The sequence below is a fragment of the Castor canadensis genome, chromosome 8 (genome assembly GCF_047511655.1).
Source record: "Castor canadensis chromosome 8, mCasCan1.hap1v2, whole genome shotgun sequence".
Lineage (NCBI taxonomy): Eukaryota > Metazoa > Chordata > Mammalia > Rodentia > Castoridae > Castor > Castor canadensis.
Window position 1 is genome coordinate 138,634,259 of NC_133393.1, and position 17,429 is coordinate 138,651,687.

Genomic DNA, 17,429 nt, shown 5'->3' on the forward strand with positions numbered 1-17,429 from the left:
AGCAATTGATTCTCACAATGGAATGAAAGAAAGTATTATCCCAGAAACCAAGGGAAGGGCAGTTTCCAAGGGAAAGGGAAATGGTTAACCATGGCAAATGTAGCTGAACAGTCTTTGGAAATGGGGTCCCTGAATTTGGGTAATAAGGGAATCACTGATGTTTTTCGAAAAGGCAGTTTCAGTAAATTGTTCTGGTTAGAAGCCAGGTTACAAGAAGATAAGGACATGGTGAGAGGAATGGCCCACTCAGTCCTATTCTGGACTGGAGGTGAGAGGAAGAGAAGAAATAAAGTGGTAGCTAAAGGGGCCAGAGGGTCAGAGCAAGGATTTTCTGAAATGGAAGATTCTGGCACTTGATAGAAGCTGCTGAGACAAAGGAGAGACTGAAGATGGTGAAGAAGAGAAAGACTCAGAGAGAAGGTCAAAAAATGCTTCTTTCAAATATAATATAAAAATGGGCCAAACTAGCCAACTGGTTAGACCTAGACAAAAGGCAGGTTCTCCCCAAGTGATGGGGGAAGTAGCCCCATCTGAAGGGGGTTTGGTTCCTTCACCATTGCTGAGAACTGACAGCAAGACCTCACCCTAGAGCAGCCCAGGAGTACTTTACTCTCCAGCCACTGGGTGGCAGCCTTCAACCACAAATCAAATACAAATCAGCAGTTCAGAAGGGCTCAGTGGAGCAAATCCCCAGGCAGTTAAAAATCTGTTAACTTTCATTTTCTATCTAAAAGTATGAACAGCAGCTGAGTGTGGTAGTGCACACCTGACAGGGATGCAACCACTTCGGAGGCTGAGGCAGGAGGATTGGGGGTTCCAGGGCCTACCTAGGGTACATAATAACACTCCATTTCAAAAAAAAAAAATATAGGAAGTACCTGGTTTTCTATTCACTGCATACATTGCTATGCCACTCTGACATTGTCTGTTTACAGTATCAGGGGCTGCAATGAAAACCATTTACATCAATTACTTGATTATAGTAGAATAGAACGATCCTTTAGGCACTACCCCAAACCTCCCAGTAATGTGAGAGCTTTCACTACATGTCCATATGCACTGACTTAGTTGGTGGGGAGGGTGAGAATTATAATGTCATCGTCTCAGCTCCAGCAGCAAGGAGGGGAGAACTTGGTCTGCACTTACACGTGTGGAGGGGAAGTTGGGACTCCTTGTTCAATGCACTTTCTTAATATGATGCTGAAGACATTTTATCTCCCCAAATTGGGTCTTGATTATTGTAAAGACATTGTCACTGTCCCAGGATAATATAGGATGGGCTGTGTACCCTGCTGCTGCTGTTTACTGCTCATGTAGGCTGGCCAAGTTCTCCCCAGCGTGACCGTGGATGAGAACAATGCGTGGACGTGAACATCTGGGGGGATTCCTGAGAGAGAGGTCTGGGAGAGGTCCATGTTCCTCCATGATCAAAGAAAAGACCTGTCGCCCTAGAACTGACCTGCAATCCAGCACCTTGTTTACTCCCACATGTAGCCTCTAGCAGAGCAAAAAGTGAAGTAGAAAAAACATGAAGCCAATATTTGAATCTACAGGTCTAATCTGGCACGTGAACTGTTAGAATGCAGACGTGCGTTTTTGACCTAGACAGAATTTTAAAATGCTTTTAAATGAATTTCCAGCATTAAAAAAAATCAGTACACATACATATGCACACACTCTCATGCATGCTCTCCCACCCCCTGCCAATACTGGAGTTTGAACTCAGGGCCTTGCATTTGCTAAGCAGCTGCTCTACCACTTAAGCCAAGTCCCCAGCCCTTTTAACTTTACTTTATAGGGTCTCACATTTTTGCCTGGGCCTGCCTGGACTGCCATCCTCCTATTTACACCTCCTGTGTACCTGGGATGACAGGTGTGCACCACCACAACCTGCTTATTGGTTGAGATGGGTCTCACTAACTTTTTGCTTGGGCTGACCTTGAACTGTGATCCTTCTGATCACATCCTGAGTAGCTGCAATCCCAGGTTTGAGCCACTGTGCCCACACGTAGGGTTTTTTTTTTTTAATTTATTCTTTTGAAGCAGCAGTGGCATATTACTTTCCATTTTGTGAAAATGGACTGAGTGGGCTGGGGATCACACCCAAGGCCCTAGGTTTAATCCCCAGCACTGCAAACAAACAAATAAATAAATAATAAAATAATTTTTTTTTAAAGGAAGAAAATGAAATGAGTTGAGGCATGAACTCCCAATCTTCTCTCTCTCTTAACAACTATCAGTTTTGGGGAGATGGGGAGAAAAAAAAACCCATCAATTTCTTCCTCCTTCCCTTCCTTTCCTTGCATATGCTAGGCTCTATCAGAGCTACATCCTCAGCCCTTAGTAGTTTCATTTATTTTTGTTAATTTTCTGGCCTTTGTAAGCAACTGAGTTTGGAAGCCCTGACTAAAGCCTCTTTAGTTCTTGGCTTCCTTTCTCACCATCTTGCCTCTAAGAAGATGCACAGATACCATGTGGATGTCTCATTACTTTCCATATTTACCTTACCAGGTTCAGTAAAACTGTTTGCTGAACTAAAATTTAGTAACAGGGAAGTAACCTTTCCTGTTATCAGGGAAACAAAACCTAGAGGGTGGTCAGCCAGCCTTGCCAAGACACACACATGCACACACACACACACACACACACACACACACACACTGCTCATTCTTTGGATTAACTGTAGGAGTGCCAACTAAATGCTTATGAAGAATGGCCTTCCCTTCAACTGTGGGATTCCCAGTGGCGGGGATCATAGCATGTCTTAGATGGAAAGACTTTTCTTCTGGTGAATCCAAATTTGCTTACATTCTCAGTTATTTTCTGGTTCTTACTTTTCCTTTTTTTTTTGAAGTTATGTAGGCATAGTCTTAAAACCAGAGTGTGTGAGAGCCAGAAAGAACTTCTGGGCTAGCTGCATTCCATTACCATAGGGTAGATCTCTGACGTTCACTGACGTGACTTTGCTTTGTTATTTCCTCAAGGGTCTGGTTTATGGTCATTGAACAGCTTCCTCCACTGTGGCTTCACTGCCTTATTATTTTAGGTCGTCCTCTAAAGTGAGTTTTCTTAGGCTGACTTCTATTTCTTTGCTATTGCTGTCAGGACTATGTATATCACGTGGTGAGTGCGATCTGCGAGTGGACTGTGGCCTTTGGTTTTATTTTCTACTTTCTAACATTCATCCAAGATTTCCAGGTAGGTATTTATCAGTTCAAATGCTATGTAAATTACTGATAATTAGGATTAGTAAAACATTTACAGAAAATTTTTTGCATTTTGAAAGAACACTTCATTATTATTATTATTTTCTTTTTTTTTGCACTATTGAGGTTTGAACTCAGGGCCTCATGCTTGCTAAGCAGATGCTCTACCACTTGAGCCGAGTCCCCAGCCTTTTTTGTTTTGGTTATTTTTCGGATAGGGACTCACATTTTTCACTTTGGGCCAGCCTCAGAGTGTAATCCTGAGTAGCTGGGATGACAGGCATCAATTCCATACCTGGCCTGTTGGTTGAGATGGGATCTCAGTAACTTTTTGCCTGGGCAGGCCTCAAACTATAATTCTCCCAATGTCTGTCTCTACAGTAGTCTTTTTTTAGTCTTGATGTATTTGAAAATACATATACATTATGCAACTTTCTTTTTTAACTTGTTCCCAAAGGGAAGCATCTTTAACAGGTCACTCAACCAATGAAGATTTCATATGCCCTCTGCCATTTGATGCTCAAAGTCATGTATCCTGGCTATTTTCAAGTAGCTCTCTGTAGTTCCAAAAGGTAGAAAATGTGTCTGTAAAAAATGAAAGTATATTGTTGGAAAATGTTTCCAAGGGAAGGCAGGACCTTAGCAGATTTAGCCACAAGGAAAATCTTACATTTTAAAACAAGTGACTGATTAGCTAAAATGATATAGAAAGCCAAGAAAATTCTTTAGGAGCCAATTCAAGTAGAGAACAAACCATAATAAGGCCATCTCTGAGGTAGGACAAAGATGCTGGGAATTTCAGTTAGCACTGGAATTTCTTCACCTCTTTGAAATCTTTTCTAAAAATGTTTTTTTTTTTAGAATAAAATTAAAATATCAAATAAAATATATGATCGTTATACAGGTGATATTTTGTTCATCCTCCTCTTCACCTTTTTCCTTGATAGAGTGTCACCCTAAGGATATCAACAGAAATCAATGGTGATATTTGAAGAAAGGAGAATCCTATGTCATTCAATGAATGTCACAGACAGTTTTTAGAAGTGATACAGAGGATGGACAGGGTTTTGAGGCCATCCTGACCTGGATGCATCTGTGGCACATCCAGAACTTGAATTTCATTAAGAATTCCTGGTAGTTGTACTATCTACAAAGGTATGTTTTCTTAGAGAATGTAGGGCATTTATCACACGGTAGCAATGTTTTTATACTTTTCTAACACACTTTTTATATTAACAAATTCAAAAATGGAGAAGATAAGGCATTACAGAATATGGAGAGCTCTTATTTTTGTATAGATTTTGTCCTTGTGTGTGGATGATCTATGGAAATACGCTGTTAGGAATTTAAGTTTAATACATTTATTAATAAGTAAAATCAGGGAATATTCATTTTAAAATTTAATTTTAGAGGATAAACTGCATAACTTTTTTATCATAAGAGAATTTACAAAATTCAATTTGTAGTGGTCACATACTTAAGTCTTAAAGATTTAGATAATAAATGAACACTAAGATACCCTGTTTTTTAACTGAACAAAGTAAAATGCGTCATTGAGAGGCCTTTTCACTACTCGCCATGCACAATTAACTCTAAGTGAATGGGAAGGAAGACCTTGGTTTTGAAATTTCTCTTCCTCTCTTCTCCCTGCCCATTGGGCTGCAGCTTTCACCCTGCTGCTAATTGATGGGCCATAGTGGATGTAATTCTGAGTGGGTTGGGTTCAGCGAGGTAGATTGAAAATTATCAAATCATCCTTAATTGTGACGGGCACAACTTGATATACAGTGTGACCCAGGAGCTGAAACTCACAACTCAATTTCATTTTATGCCAGCAAATATGTCAAAAGAGCACAGGCTCAAGAGAGACAGGGAGAAAGGAAAGGGGGCAGTTGAAACCTTCAGGTGTGGGATGCTGCTTATTTGCAACTCCTTGTAATGCCTGTGGCTGAATGTTCCACAACACTTCAGGAAATGGGAGTCAGGCCCTTTGTATAAAGCAGGACCCACAGAGTCCACCTTGTCACCCAAATCACCAATGACAAGTGAACAGCAAGTTGTTCTGTGGGAACAAGTAGCCCCTGAAATATTGACAAGAAGGTACTCTCTTTGCAATACCCCTGGAATACAAACCTGGATCTGACCAAGTGGGAGCAGCTCTTGAGGTCACATCATACCAAGGACCAAGCAGCCCATTTGGACAGCTTTGGAGGGCACGAGCAGTGGGAAGCTTGAAATGTCTCCTTAGTAACTCTTTGTAGAGTGAGTGAAAGATGAGGCACACAGCAGTCCTCTACCTCTGCCATGACATCCTTCATCTCCCCTAAGTAAAGCTCAAAACCATATGTAGGTCTACTACAACTTGTCACAGTACTGTGGACCCCCGTTGTAACACTGAAACTGAAAGACAATGATTATGAAGAGGAAGAGGACCCCACTCACCTTTTCCATGGAATCCATGGTAGAATGAATCCATGGTTGTCCCTCACTTTGAGCAGACTTTTGTTATCATCACTTCTCAGGCCACAGAGACATTCTTCATTTTACATCTCTCCACACAATGAGATTGAAAGCTCACTGGACACAGATTATGTGCCTTTATTTTAGTAACGCCAGCATTTAACACAGTGCCTCTTGGTACACGACAGGTGCTTAATAACTACTCACTGCATGAATAAATGAACAAATGAAGGAACAACTAAGAATGTTTGAGGTGCTGCATAATGGGGTTTGTTTACTCTTATTTACTGGTTATTTTAATGTAAACAAATAGTCTGTGCCACCCAGTAATGTTGACTGTTTTGCTTTGTATAATGGAAGCAGTTCAGTTGTTTGGACTTCATGATTCTATGACAACTCTCTTCAGACAGTTTCCACAGAAATTGTTACATGGGCTAGATCACACGGTATACCAGTCTTGGCAAACCGAGAAGGCCAAAAATCACTCCAGACGATCACATTCTACTGGTTCCATGCAACTTGTAATATCTGCATTTTGGTATTATTTTTCATTTCTGTGAATTTACATTTCCTTGGACCTATTGGTGAAAGAGTAAAATAAAATGAAATATTTATTTAGTAATTTGTGTCTGTTATATTACAATATGTTACCTGGGCACTACTAGGAAGTGTATTTATCTGGAAGATGAGTTTAGATCCTCTTGGACTTTACAAAGGTATGGCTTCAACTTTGTTTTTTTTAATTTATGTTATTTGCATGTGGGCATGATAGATTCATCTTTTTTGTTTTCTTCTTCCGTACTGGGGATTGAACTCGGTTTTGTGCTTGCAAGGCAAGCACTCTACTGCTTGACTCATGTCTCAGTCCTTTTGCTTTAGTTTATATCTCAGATTGGGTTCAACTGTGATCCTCCTACCTCCAGCTCCTGAATAGCTGAGATCACAGGTCTATACCACCATGCCTGGCGTTTGTAGAGATTTTCAAACTGAGAATTTTATGTCAGTTAAGACTCTTAGAGTTGAAGACTTGAGAAATCCAACTTTGTTAAAGGAGAAAAGGGCCTGTATTGACTCAGGTAACTGAGAAACCCAGGAGTGAAGCTAGCATTAGGGATAGTTGAACAAAAACATGTCACCAGGACATGTTGCCCTCAGCTCCTTTCTGTTGACATCCTTCTCATTAGGGTTTTCCCTGTGGGAATGATGTCAAGAATGTCAGAGTTTCTAGACCCCTCCAGGCTTACAACCTATCCAGTGAGGAGAGAATACTTCTCTACTTCCAGCAAAAATTTAGAATTGAAACTCATTGTCTCTGATCAATCAGTCTGAGTCACATGTCCACCTCTGAAGCGGGAGAGGTCAACACCACCCAAACCATTGGGTTGATAGTGGGTAGAAGTTGTTTCTCAGGAGAAAGGTTGTAGAAAATAGACCTTGGACAGATAAAAAGCAGCAAGATTCCACCATGGAATGAAAGCCTCCTTCCTCCCCCATAAAGTTAACCTAACTTTTTTCAGAGTAAACCAAATTTACTGGTCAACAAACTTTTCAGATTAAAAAAAAAAAAAAAAGAAATGTAAGCCATTTAGGTAATACAGATGCCTTTTGTTAACTTCTAAGCTATGTTACCATTTTTCAGGGCTCTTATGTTCTTATTTAACTTTGGAGGTTGAACAGGCTGTTAATGATTACATTTTTCAGATGAGGAAACTAATGTAAGGAAAGGTTCAGTGACCTACAAGTAGTTCTACAACCAGAGCCAGATGGCAGCAGATTCCAGTCTGGGACCCTGTTTTCCTGATTCCTAATCAACTGGGCCTTTTTTTTTTCTTTCTTTCTTTCTTTTTTATAACACTAACAGAGGATTCCACAGAAATTGCAAATTACATTTCATAAACCAAATTAAGTACATCACTGTTGTGCTGTGTTTGGGTTTCCTAACATCTCTTACATGTGGCATTGTCCCCTGTTCCCATTTTTTACTCAATTGGAGACATACTGGTCTGGTGTTTGGGCCTGGAATGAGGAAAGGAGAGTGGGAGGGAGATAAGTGGTCTCCCATTCTCTCCCACTCCCTGATTCTGGCACGCCACTGAGCCAGCCGTCTCCCCACACACATACTCTTGGTCTGGGTCTGAATGCCCCACATTCCCAAGTCCAGAATGTCATGCATCTGCATCGTGTCTGTTGCACAAGACAGCGACCACAACACCAGCCCTGGAAGAGAAGCTTCTGGCTCTCGTTGGTCACCTTCAGCGGATTCATTTCCTAAAATGAAAGGCAGGCACATATGAATAATAAAAAAAAAAAAAAAAAAGAAAGGCAGCAGGACCCGAAACTTATTCTTACTGGGATGGCAATGACCTCTAAAGTCGATGCTTGAAAAATGGTGAAGGAGATACCATCAATCTGCTTGGTGGTAGAAGCTAGGGTGCTGTAAGGTGCCTGGAAAGCTGGTGACTTTAAGCAGCCCCTGTAGGCAAACAATGCTTGGTGCTACCAGCCCCAAAGCCATTTCCACCTTTGGAGTTTTCAGTTCTGTGAGTGGATAGAGTCTCTCTTGAACTTCAATAAACTCAAGTTGCATTTCTGATGTTTATATCTACAAAAGTCCTAACTGATATCAATACTCAAGGGTTCTCTCAATATGAAAATATAGTCAATTGCTATTATCTAGAGTCACAAGAGGGGGGGATGCTTTTCAGATAAGTGTGATTCTGCTTTCCCCACTTACAGCTCTTCCTCTCTCAACGTTTGTTCTTATCTAATTTTTTAATTTAATTTTTAATTAAAAAAATTTTTAATTTAATTTTAAAAATGAATAATATATTCATGATTCAAAAATCGAAGCAACATCAAGTGGTATTCTGTGAAAAGCCATTTTGCTTTCCTCTACCCACATTTACTCAATTCACTCCTCAACTCACACACAGCCACATTTAACAGATTTTTTGATCTACAGAGGATCTCACTGTGCAGCTGAGTTTGGAAAACTGGGTGAACTGTCTCATTGCCGTTGTGAAAGGCCAGGTCCTGGTTGAATTCTGGGCATTTAAGACTTGGGGATTCGGTAGTAGAAGATTTGAATGGCAGTTATGTTCTTTGGTAGGAGTTTTTAGATCAGTTCTCCTACACCCATAGCCTCTGAGTGGTCAAGGAGTCTCTGGACAATGGGGCTGGGGTTGGGGACTTTCAGGATTATTTGGGCTTTGGAGGCTATTGAATGGTGATATCTTAGGACCTCAACTCCTAGCATCTTTGCTTCTGGGTGATGTAGTAAGATGGACTGGGAGCTGTTTTCTGTTCACAAAGAAGTATCTGCTCTGAAATTCCTAAGGGAGCAGTCATGGAGGGACCAGGAGAGAGACTAGGCTGCCACCAGGCTGCCAGCCCAAAAGAAATCCTCAGCATGCACTTTAAAAATATAGTTTTAACTTTTTTTTTTTTTAAGGCATGGTCTTACTATGTAGCCCAGGCTGATCTCAAACTCTTAATCCTCCAGCTTCAGCCCTAAAGTACTGGAGTTACAGATATGCACCACCAAAAATGGCTTAACTTGTATTTTATTGTAGTAAAATACACACAACATTAAGTTGGGAGTGATGATGCACACCTGTAACCCTAGCACTTGGGAAGCTGAAGCCAGGGAATCGAGAGTTTGGGGCCAACCTGGGCTGCATAGTGAGACCCTGTCTCAAACAAAAATACATGTAACATTAAATTTATCACATTAGCCATTTTAAGTGTAAAGTTCACTGATATTTAATATTTATAATGTTGTATAATCATTGCTAATTATCCATCACCATAACTCTCTTCTTGTTGGAAAGCTGAAACTCTGTATCGATTAAATAATCATTTTCCATTCTTTCCCATTTCCCTAAAGCCCCTGGAAACCACCATTCTGCTTCCTGTCTATGATTTTGCCTAAGCACCTTATATAAGTGGAATCATAAAATAATTGTCTTTTTGTAACTGGCGTATTTTGCTCAGCACATGTCCTAAAGGTTCATCCATGTCGTAATACATGACAGGTTTCCTCTATTGTTAAATAATTAGCTCATTGTACATATATACCATATTTGCTTAGTCATTCATCTTGTCAGTGGACACTTTGGTTGCTTCCATATTTCAGCGATCATGTGCAATGCTGCTATGAACACGGGTGTACAAATAGTTCTTTTGGCTACATACTCAGAAATGGAATTGCTCTATCATATGGTAATTTTTCAGGTGCCTCCATACTGTTTTCTATAATGACTGTACCTTTTCCATTCTCACTAGTCATGTTCAAGTTTTCAATTTCCTCAGTGCTCACTAACATTTGTTATTTTCTTTTTTGGTGGCTTTTGTGATAGTAGCCTAATGGGTGTGAGGTGTTATCTCATTGTAGTTTTGACTTACATTTTTCTAATGACTCAAGGTGTTGACTATTTTTTTCCTGGTGCTTATTGGCCATTTGTATATCTTTTTTTGGAAAAATGTCTGTTCAAGTCTTTTGCTCAACATTCACTTTTGTCATATGTCCAGGTTTCACATCCATCCTACAACATGCAATATACAGTCTTCCCTGAACCTGAAGTGGCAGCAGCACTCAAGGTCCTGGGTTTCAGCTATTTTATTTTGCCTCTCATCAGGCTACTATTAGAACCAATAACAGGAAAGCCTAGAAGACATATTTCACCTTCATTAACAATCCTTCTGTCAGGGTCAGTCCAGAGTAGCAAGTCCCGGGTACCACCCAAGACATCTGATTTAAGGCGAAGAGTGATGCATTTAGAGTTGGCCAGCAATTTGACAGCTGCTAACATAACCTTTAACACGTGTATTAAAATGAATACTGAGCTGGGTCAGTCTTTCATTTCCTCTTAATACTTAAAAAGCCGTAGTTTTGTTTTCAAGTTCCCTCAAAGGCTCTAATGGGTGAATTTATTCTTCTGCTTGACTGCATTTGGAACTCTTAAATAAGAGCCACCTTGAAATTGAAACTGGGAAAATCCCAGGTCTCTGGCCAAGAGAAGAAGCAAAGGTATGTCTCCTGAGGTTTATTAAGTAATTACCTAGTTGTTGACATGTTGCAGGGGTGGGGGAGGCTGATGTGTTGGCAAGTATCAATAGGATTAGTAAGAATCTTGGGTCACCAGGCTTAGAAATGAGGTAGAATATTTTGCTGTCCCCTGGGCTTTGGCTCAGAACTGTCGACTCAAATAACCAGGCCTAGATGTGGCACATCACCATATTGACTGTCTAAAGGACCATGGGCAACTGTGATCCATCCTGAAGATACTCAGAAGTCACTGTTTGTTTGGAGCAGTCACAGCAATGACATGAAGGGAAGAAAATGGGGAGTGAGGAACAAAGGCCAGAAATAATGAGCCTCTGACACCCCATTTGCAGTTAGCTTGAATAGCAAATAAGTCAGGTTTCCTAATACAGTAAATTGAATTCTGAGCCTTTGGAAGGATGCTCTTATTTGGTGATGCTGTCCATCAGCGTCCCAAACATTGACCATTTGTGTGCCTCCTACAATTTCTTGTACAACTTCTGCGCAATGCAATTAATTCTTTGTAATGACTTTACCTTTAATATTTTTATTGTAAAAACCAGAAATTTCTCTGGCTTCTTTGTCTCCTGGATTGCATAGCTGGGTCAGCGGTGTTACCATACAGTGGGTCGTCAGGGGCAGAAACCTGAGAACATCCCAGAGTTCTCATTCTGGGCCCCTCTCCCCCGTGGTCTATTAACTTGATCTCCTGTGTACAGAGTGAACAGATAATTATGATGTAATCCAGGGCATTTTAGGGAATGAAAAGACACTTTAAATAGTCATACCCAGGGTAAATGGTCCATAGCAAATGGGGATGTATGGTCCACCCATGTATAAGTTTGTTTTGTTCTGTTTTTGCAGTTTTGGGGATTGAACCCTAGGACCTCCTGCTTGCTAGACAAGCACTCTGCCACTTGCATATGCTCTTGAATCCTCTTCCTCCTCTCCATTCCAGCCATCACTGCCTTATAATTATTTGCATAGACTATTATCATAGCTTGCTAATGTGTCATTTACTTCAGTCCTGATTCTTTCCTACCTATCTTGTACACTGCATCTGACATTTGATGTTATCACATTCTTACCTAAAATCCTTCAGTGGTTGCCCATACTTTATGATAAATTTCAAATTCCTTACTATGGCTCATGAGGTTCTTCCCAAATCTGGCTCCTTTGTGAACTCATTTGTTCATTTATTGAGTGGTGCTGTGGGCCAGGTCAGTTCTAGGGGCTGAGAACACAATGACACTCTTGAGGTGGAGTAGAAAAGCAGGGAGGACACACTGCAGTAAACTTTTGTCCTGGTGAAGCACTGCATGCTATGACTTTAGTACTCAAGGTGGGATCTGGGGACCAGCCCTAGAAGCATCACCTAGGAGCATGATAGAAATTGTGGGGTTCTAAACCAGACTCACGAAATCTGCGTCTGCATTTTCACAGCATGCATAGGTGATTGGAGCGGATGTTTGGTTTTGAAGCCCTGGTCTATGATACAACACTAGTTGAAGCACTTGATTCAGATCCCCAGGGATGGTCATGCCAGGCAGGTGACTTACAGGAGGAAGAGTTTGCAAAATGAAGGTGAAGTGGGAACAGGTGCAGTTCATGGAGGAAGGGACTGGCAAATGCTGGGGCACAGAGTCAAAAGAGAATATTTTTGGGGGGTGGGGTTACAAGTTTTATATTTGGGGAACCCCAGAGATAGCATTAAATCAAAGAAAAAGCTAGATCAAACTCTGCATCTCCATCTCTTCTACAGCTCATCTGAAACAGAGTGATGAACAAATACTTTGAATCACAGAAATGAAAAGCAGAATAGAGGTTATCAGAGCTGGGGGCAGAGGGAGACAGTTATTATCTGATGGGTAAGAGCTTCTGCTTCATATGATGAAAAAGTTCTTGAATTGGATAGTAATGATGGCAGCACATTTTGAACGCTACTGAATCATACATTTAAAATGGTTGAAGTGGTAACTTTTGTTGTATAAATTTTACCCTAATTTTTTCTAAAAAAATTAAGTACTTTGGAGTCAAAGAAGACCTGATTTTCAAGTTCCAGTTCTCTCACTGCCTTGCTGTGACACCCTAGGCAAGACAGGTAACCCCTCGGAGCCTCAGTGTTCTCATCTATGAATTGATTGATGATGGTACCTTCCTCAAAGACTTGTCTTGAGGAGTCATTGGAGCAGTGCTGCTAATGCACCTGGGAGCTTGTTGGGTGATCAATATACCCAGGAAAGTTGAAAAGCCCAGCTTCAGCACAATGCCTTGCATGGCCAGAGCTCACTATGTTATAAACTCTTCTTTGACTCCACACCCTTAACTGTCTTCTCCTCCTATAACTGGGGTTTTCAACCCTGGATGCACATTAGACTCTCCAGGAGAGCTTGTAAAACCCCAGTGCACAGAGCAATTAAATCAGAATCTCAGTTGATGACGTGGAAGTACAATTACTCAAGGCGATTTCATTGGGCAGCTGCAGCTGAGAAATCCTGCTCTAGAGCAGTGGAGTGGTTCACAAACTTGAGTGTGCATCACAACCACTTGGTGGGCTTGGTAGAATACAAGTTCTGGGCTCCAATCCTGGAGTTTCTAGTTTAGTAGATATGAAACAGCGCTCCTGCTTTATTCCACCATCATTCTCGTCATCCTTTCCTTTTTTTGTGGTCTGTAATGTCCTACCCATTTCCCAGTAACCTCTTCCAGATCCACTATTGAAGATTTTCTTGAAAACATTTGCTAGTAGTCTTCTTTATGCTAATGGATTCAATATTCTCAAATCAATATGCTTTAGATACAGTTTATCACTTCTCAAAATTCTAATCTTTGAATTCAGAGCCATTACTCTTTGGGTTTTCCTCATTTCTTTTTCCTTCTCTTTCCTCCACCTGGAAGTAAGAACCATTCTTGGTCATGACCATCTCCTTGGGTTCCTATATTCATCCTTTAGAAAGAGCACTCTTAGGTAGGAGATAGACGTGAGTTTATATCTTTACTCAGGCAATTTACTCAAACTCTGAGCTTCATTCTACTGATAAGTCAAGGGTGGTGATAATGGTGACCCTACATATTTCCCTGCTGTAACGCTCAACTATTGCTTTATAAAGTTTCTCCTTTAAAAACATGATATATTTTTTGGTTTTTTGGTGGTACTGGGGTTTGAAATCAGGATTTCATGCTTGTTAGGCAGGTGTTCTACCATTTGAGCCCTTTTTTGTGTTGGTTATTTTCAAGATAGGTCTAGGCTGGCTTTGAACTATAATCCTCCTGATCTCTGCCCCCTGAATAGATAGGATTATAGGAATAAGGCATAAGTGCCCAGCAAGAACATGGTACAATCTTGACCTCACAGAGAACTCCAGGGATTGTTGGGTTTGGGCCATGGGATACAGAAGGCCAAACTGGGAATACCAAAAACAGCATGGAGCAATAAAGCCAGGGTTTACCAAGAGGCAAAGCTGTGGTCCCAAGAACTTTCCAGGAGGCCTGGACAAGACATGAAGGTGATGAATGGAATAAGACAATAGGAACAGACCAATAGATTCCCAGAGGCTACATTAAAATGTGAGCATGCACAGACAGGGTGTTATTCACAATTTGAGGATGGCTATGGACTGATCCCAGAGGAAACCCACAAGGGATTTCAACCCTGACAGCTGGAATTCAGTCAGTCTGGCAAGAAACAAAGTGATAAGGAACCTGTTACACTTTGCGCCATTTATTATAGTCGTGTGCAAAACATGACCGTGGGGTGTTCAACAGAGCTCTCATTACAAGATAAGTTCTCCGAGTGCTGTTTCCCATCCATGTTATTCAGCAGGATGGCTCACATGTTGAAATCTGAAACTCCTTGGGTGAAAAATCCCTCTGCAGAGCATACCAGATGTTGCTTGTGTAGCTCCCCAAGCCCAGAAAGATGAGTTAATCTTTGAAGGGAATTATTTTGAACTTGCATCAAACTCAGAGGCTTTGATCCAACAGGCCATGGCAATTAAAAACAAGGCTATCAGAAGAGCTGTGGGTGGTAGTCCTTTCTCTGAACAAGGAACAGGCCACTGGCTGAAGGCTGCATTCCAGAACGCCTCCAGATGCAAAGGACCCCACTTGGTGTGATGTTGTGAAAATACTGCACTTTAACCACATGTAGTCATAAATAAAACTTCCCCACCCTGCAAAGAGCCTGCACAAATATCACCCTAAAATGCTTCTTCTAACTGCTCCTTGCTGACCTCATTTACCTGGAGCCTTCTTTCTTCATCACACATAGTACACAGTTTGCCGTTTGTTCCTTTTCTAAGTGTATCGTTTTCATTCTCCACTTACATGGTACATTTCTAAATCAGGTATACTTTCTACTTCTTTGTATCTCTGAATGCTCAGCCCTCTAAGAGGTAATTTAAAAAAAGATCCATACTCCTCTTTGCATCCCTAAAATCTAATGTAATCCCTGGCATATACCAGACATTCAGTAAATGAGTAGGTACTTATTAAATGGATGAAATTGTTGGTTGGTAGTTAAGTTGAATTCATATGAAAAACATAAGGGAAGAATGTAACAAGCATCTCAACCCCTTTCTTCCAGAAGTTTCTCCTCCCTGGACCCCATCTTTGTGGCTCCTACAGGAACAGCCTTATTGTTTCATGACTGTAGAGTTGACCTGACTTAAATTGCTGTAGTGAATCCTTTCCTGGGATTTTTTTTTTTTTTTTTGTCTTTAAAAGTTATCCCATCGTACTAGTAAATTTAAGAACTGTTGGCTCCCATGTTTTTCACCACTTGGAGAAAACTGATCTCTAGCTAGTGCAAAGAATGAAGCTAAAAAAGGTGAGTGGAGCCACAGAGACAAGAAGGGGACAATTCTGATGGTGTTCATATCCCTGGTTCCAGTTGTTCTCAAGCCCTAGGCTCATTCCTGTCTTTGGTTTTTACTGTCATCACATCATCCCTTATAGTCTCCCTCCCCTTTTGCTTAAATGGATTTGAGTAGGTCTCTGTCCCTTGTAACCACGCAAGTCCTAACTAACAGGGAAGTGCCTGCTGCATGGAAGACACTCAATAAAAAAGAATGGATGAATAAAATCTCATTATGCCAAGTTATGAAGTTTTGCAAACAGGAAATTTTCAAAACTTACCACCCTTATTTGTGGTTTTAATAAGGACCTCTTTGATATCCCTTCCAGAGCTAGTGTAGTACTGGATATAGAAGAGAGACACAGTGTGCCTGGATGCTACAGTTTCTGGTAGGTTGACTATTTTTCATTTTCAATGACTTTTTCTGCATGTGCATTTGTTGGGAAGCTCAGACGCTTGGGCTGCAATGCTCTCTGTGCGTTATTGGAAACATTCACAAGTATTTTCTAAAGTGCACAAAGGGTGATGGACTCTGAACAACACCATGGACTTAACACCACAGGATTGTCTTCACGTGCAAGGGCTATGGCAAAGGGCCTGTGACTAGCTCCCTGGTGGAGAACATGATTCTGGAGACTGAATGGTGTCCACATTTTCTGACCTTCATATTCAGACACGTGGCCCAGTGCATGTGTGAGAGCTTATGGGAACAATGGGACAGCATATTTGATGTTGGGTGACCAGCTCAGATCTCTGGTTACCATATTTATAGAACTTAATCTTAAGCATCAAATTCTCCACACAGGCTGGTTTACTTATTGCCACCCAAATAGGCCACATTGATTTTATCCTTGGCACATTTACTCGCAAAATCCCTGGAGTTGGATAGCTCTCCCTCATATCCTACTTATCCTCCAGATCCACCTAGCCTACCTCCTCCATCCAAACCAACTGTTCTATATAACTATTTCATAATTCATGCTAAGAATGGCAAACACATGCCCTATAACCACCTATCTACACTCCATATTCCTGTGACACATATGGCTAATAGATATTGGTGCTCTTCCTCTCTGTAGTTGGCAATCCTTGCTTGGAATTTTGTCCTCCTCCTCTTCCTTTTTTGAAACAGGGTCTTGCTATTATAGGCATTGGCCACCACACCTGGCTTGGTATTCTTAACATAAGAATTTAAATGGAGCCAAGCAAAGTGCTTCACACCTCTAATCTCAGTACTGGGGATGGGCAGTAACCTGAGGTAAGAGGATTACAAGGTTGGTAGCTACTGAAAGCTGAGTGGAGTTGGCAAGTGACATGAAACTTAGTTGCTATCTCTCTTCTGTTCACTTCTATTGTCATTTAAAGTTTCAAAGATTATCTGCTATCTCCTCCAGCGGGCCTATTAAGTCCTGGAGAGTAGGGATCAAACCCTCAGTGATCAAAACATTAACAATGGCTGGGCAATATTTACTGAATACCTTCATGTGCCAACCATTTTACGCACATTGTCTAATTAAATCTTCCACACAGTCCTGCGAAGGAGGTATTATCCCCATTTTATAGATGAGGAGCCTGAGTCTTAAAGATGTTAAGTAACTTGTCCGGAATGTAGCAGAACCAGAACTCGAGCCTTCAAACCTTTGCTCTTGTCAAATACGGTGCGTTATCTTGTCCTCCTCTGTTTATAATTTGTGCTTAATCAGTATTTGTTGAACAGAGATGTTTTATAAAACAATGAGGTTTTTTCTTCCAGAAGAGTTAATCAGAATTTGTTGAACAGAGACTTTTTATACCATAATGAAGTTTTTTTCAGAAGAGAAAATACCAGAAACAAAATCTCCACAAAGAGTTGGAACATCGTTGA

At 40.9% G+C, this 17,429-nt stretch overlaps 1 protein-coding gene across 7 annotated transcripts in view; it reads left to right on the top strand.

Annotated features, from left to right (window-relative positions):
- Dram1 (DNA damage regulated autophagy modulator 1) overlaps window positions 1-17,429 on the top strand; it is an 84,187-nt gene that overhangs the window by 42,971 nt on the left and 23,787 nt on the right. For 3 of the 7 annotated variants that reach the window (XR_012450959.1, XR_012450960.1, XR_012450961.1), the window contains exons 6-8: window positions 3,106-3,198; window positions 4,154-4,361; window positions 15,895-15,954. The exons of 1 other annotated variant lie outside the window; for it this stretch is intronic. Coding sequence is in view for 1 of the 6 variants with exons in the window: in XM_020159821.2 (XP_020015410.1) it covers window positions 3,106-3,198; window positions 4,154-4,198 (138 nt within the window). In the remaining 5 variants the exon portion in view is untranslated. Of the gene's footprint in view, window positions 1-3,105; window positions 3,199-4,153; window positions 6,289-15,894; window positions 15,955-17,429 lie in introns of those variants that run through there. 3 more of the 7 variants (XR_012450962.1, XR_012450963.1, XM_020159821.2) reach the window with 2 other exon arrangements.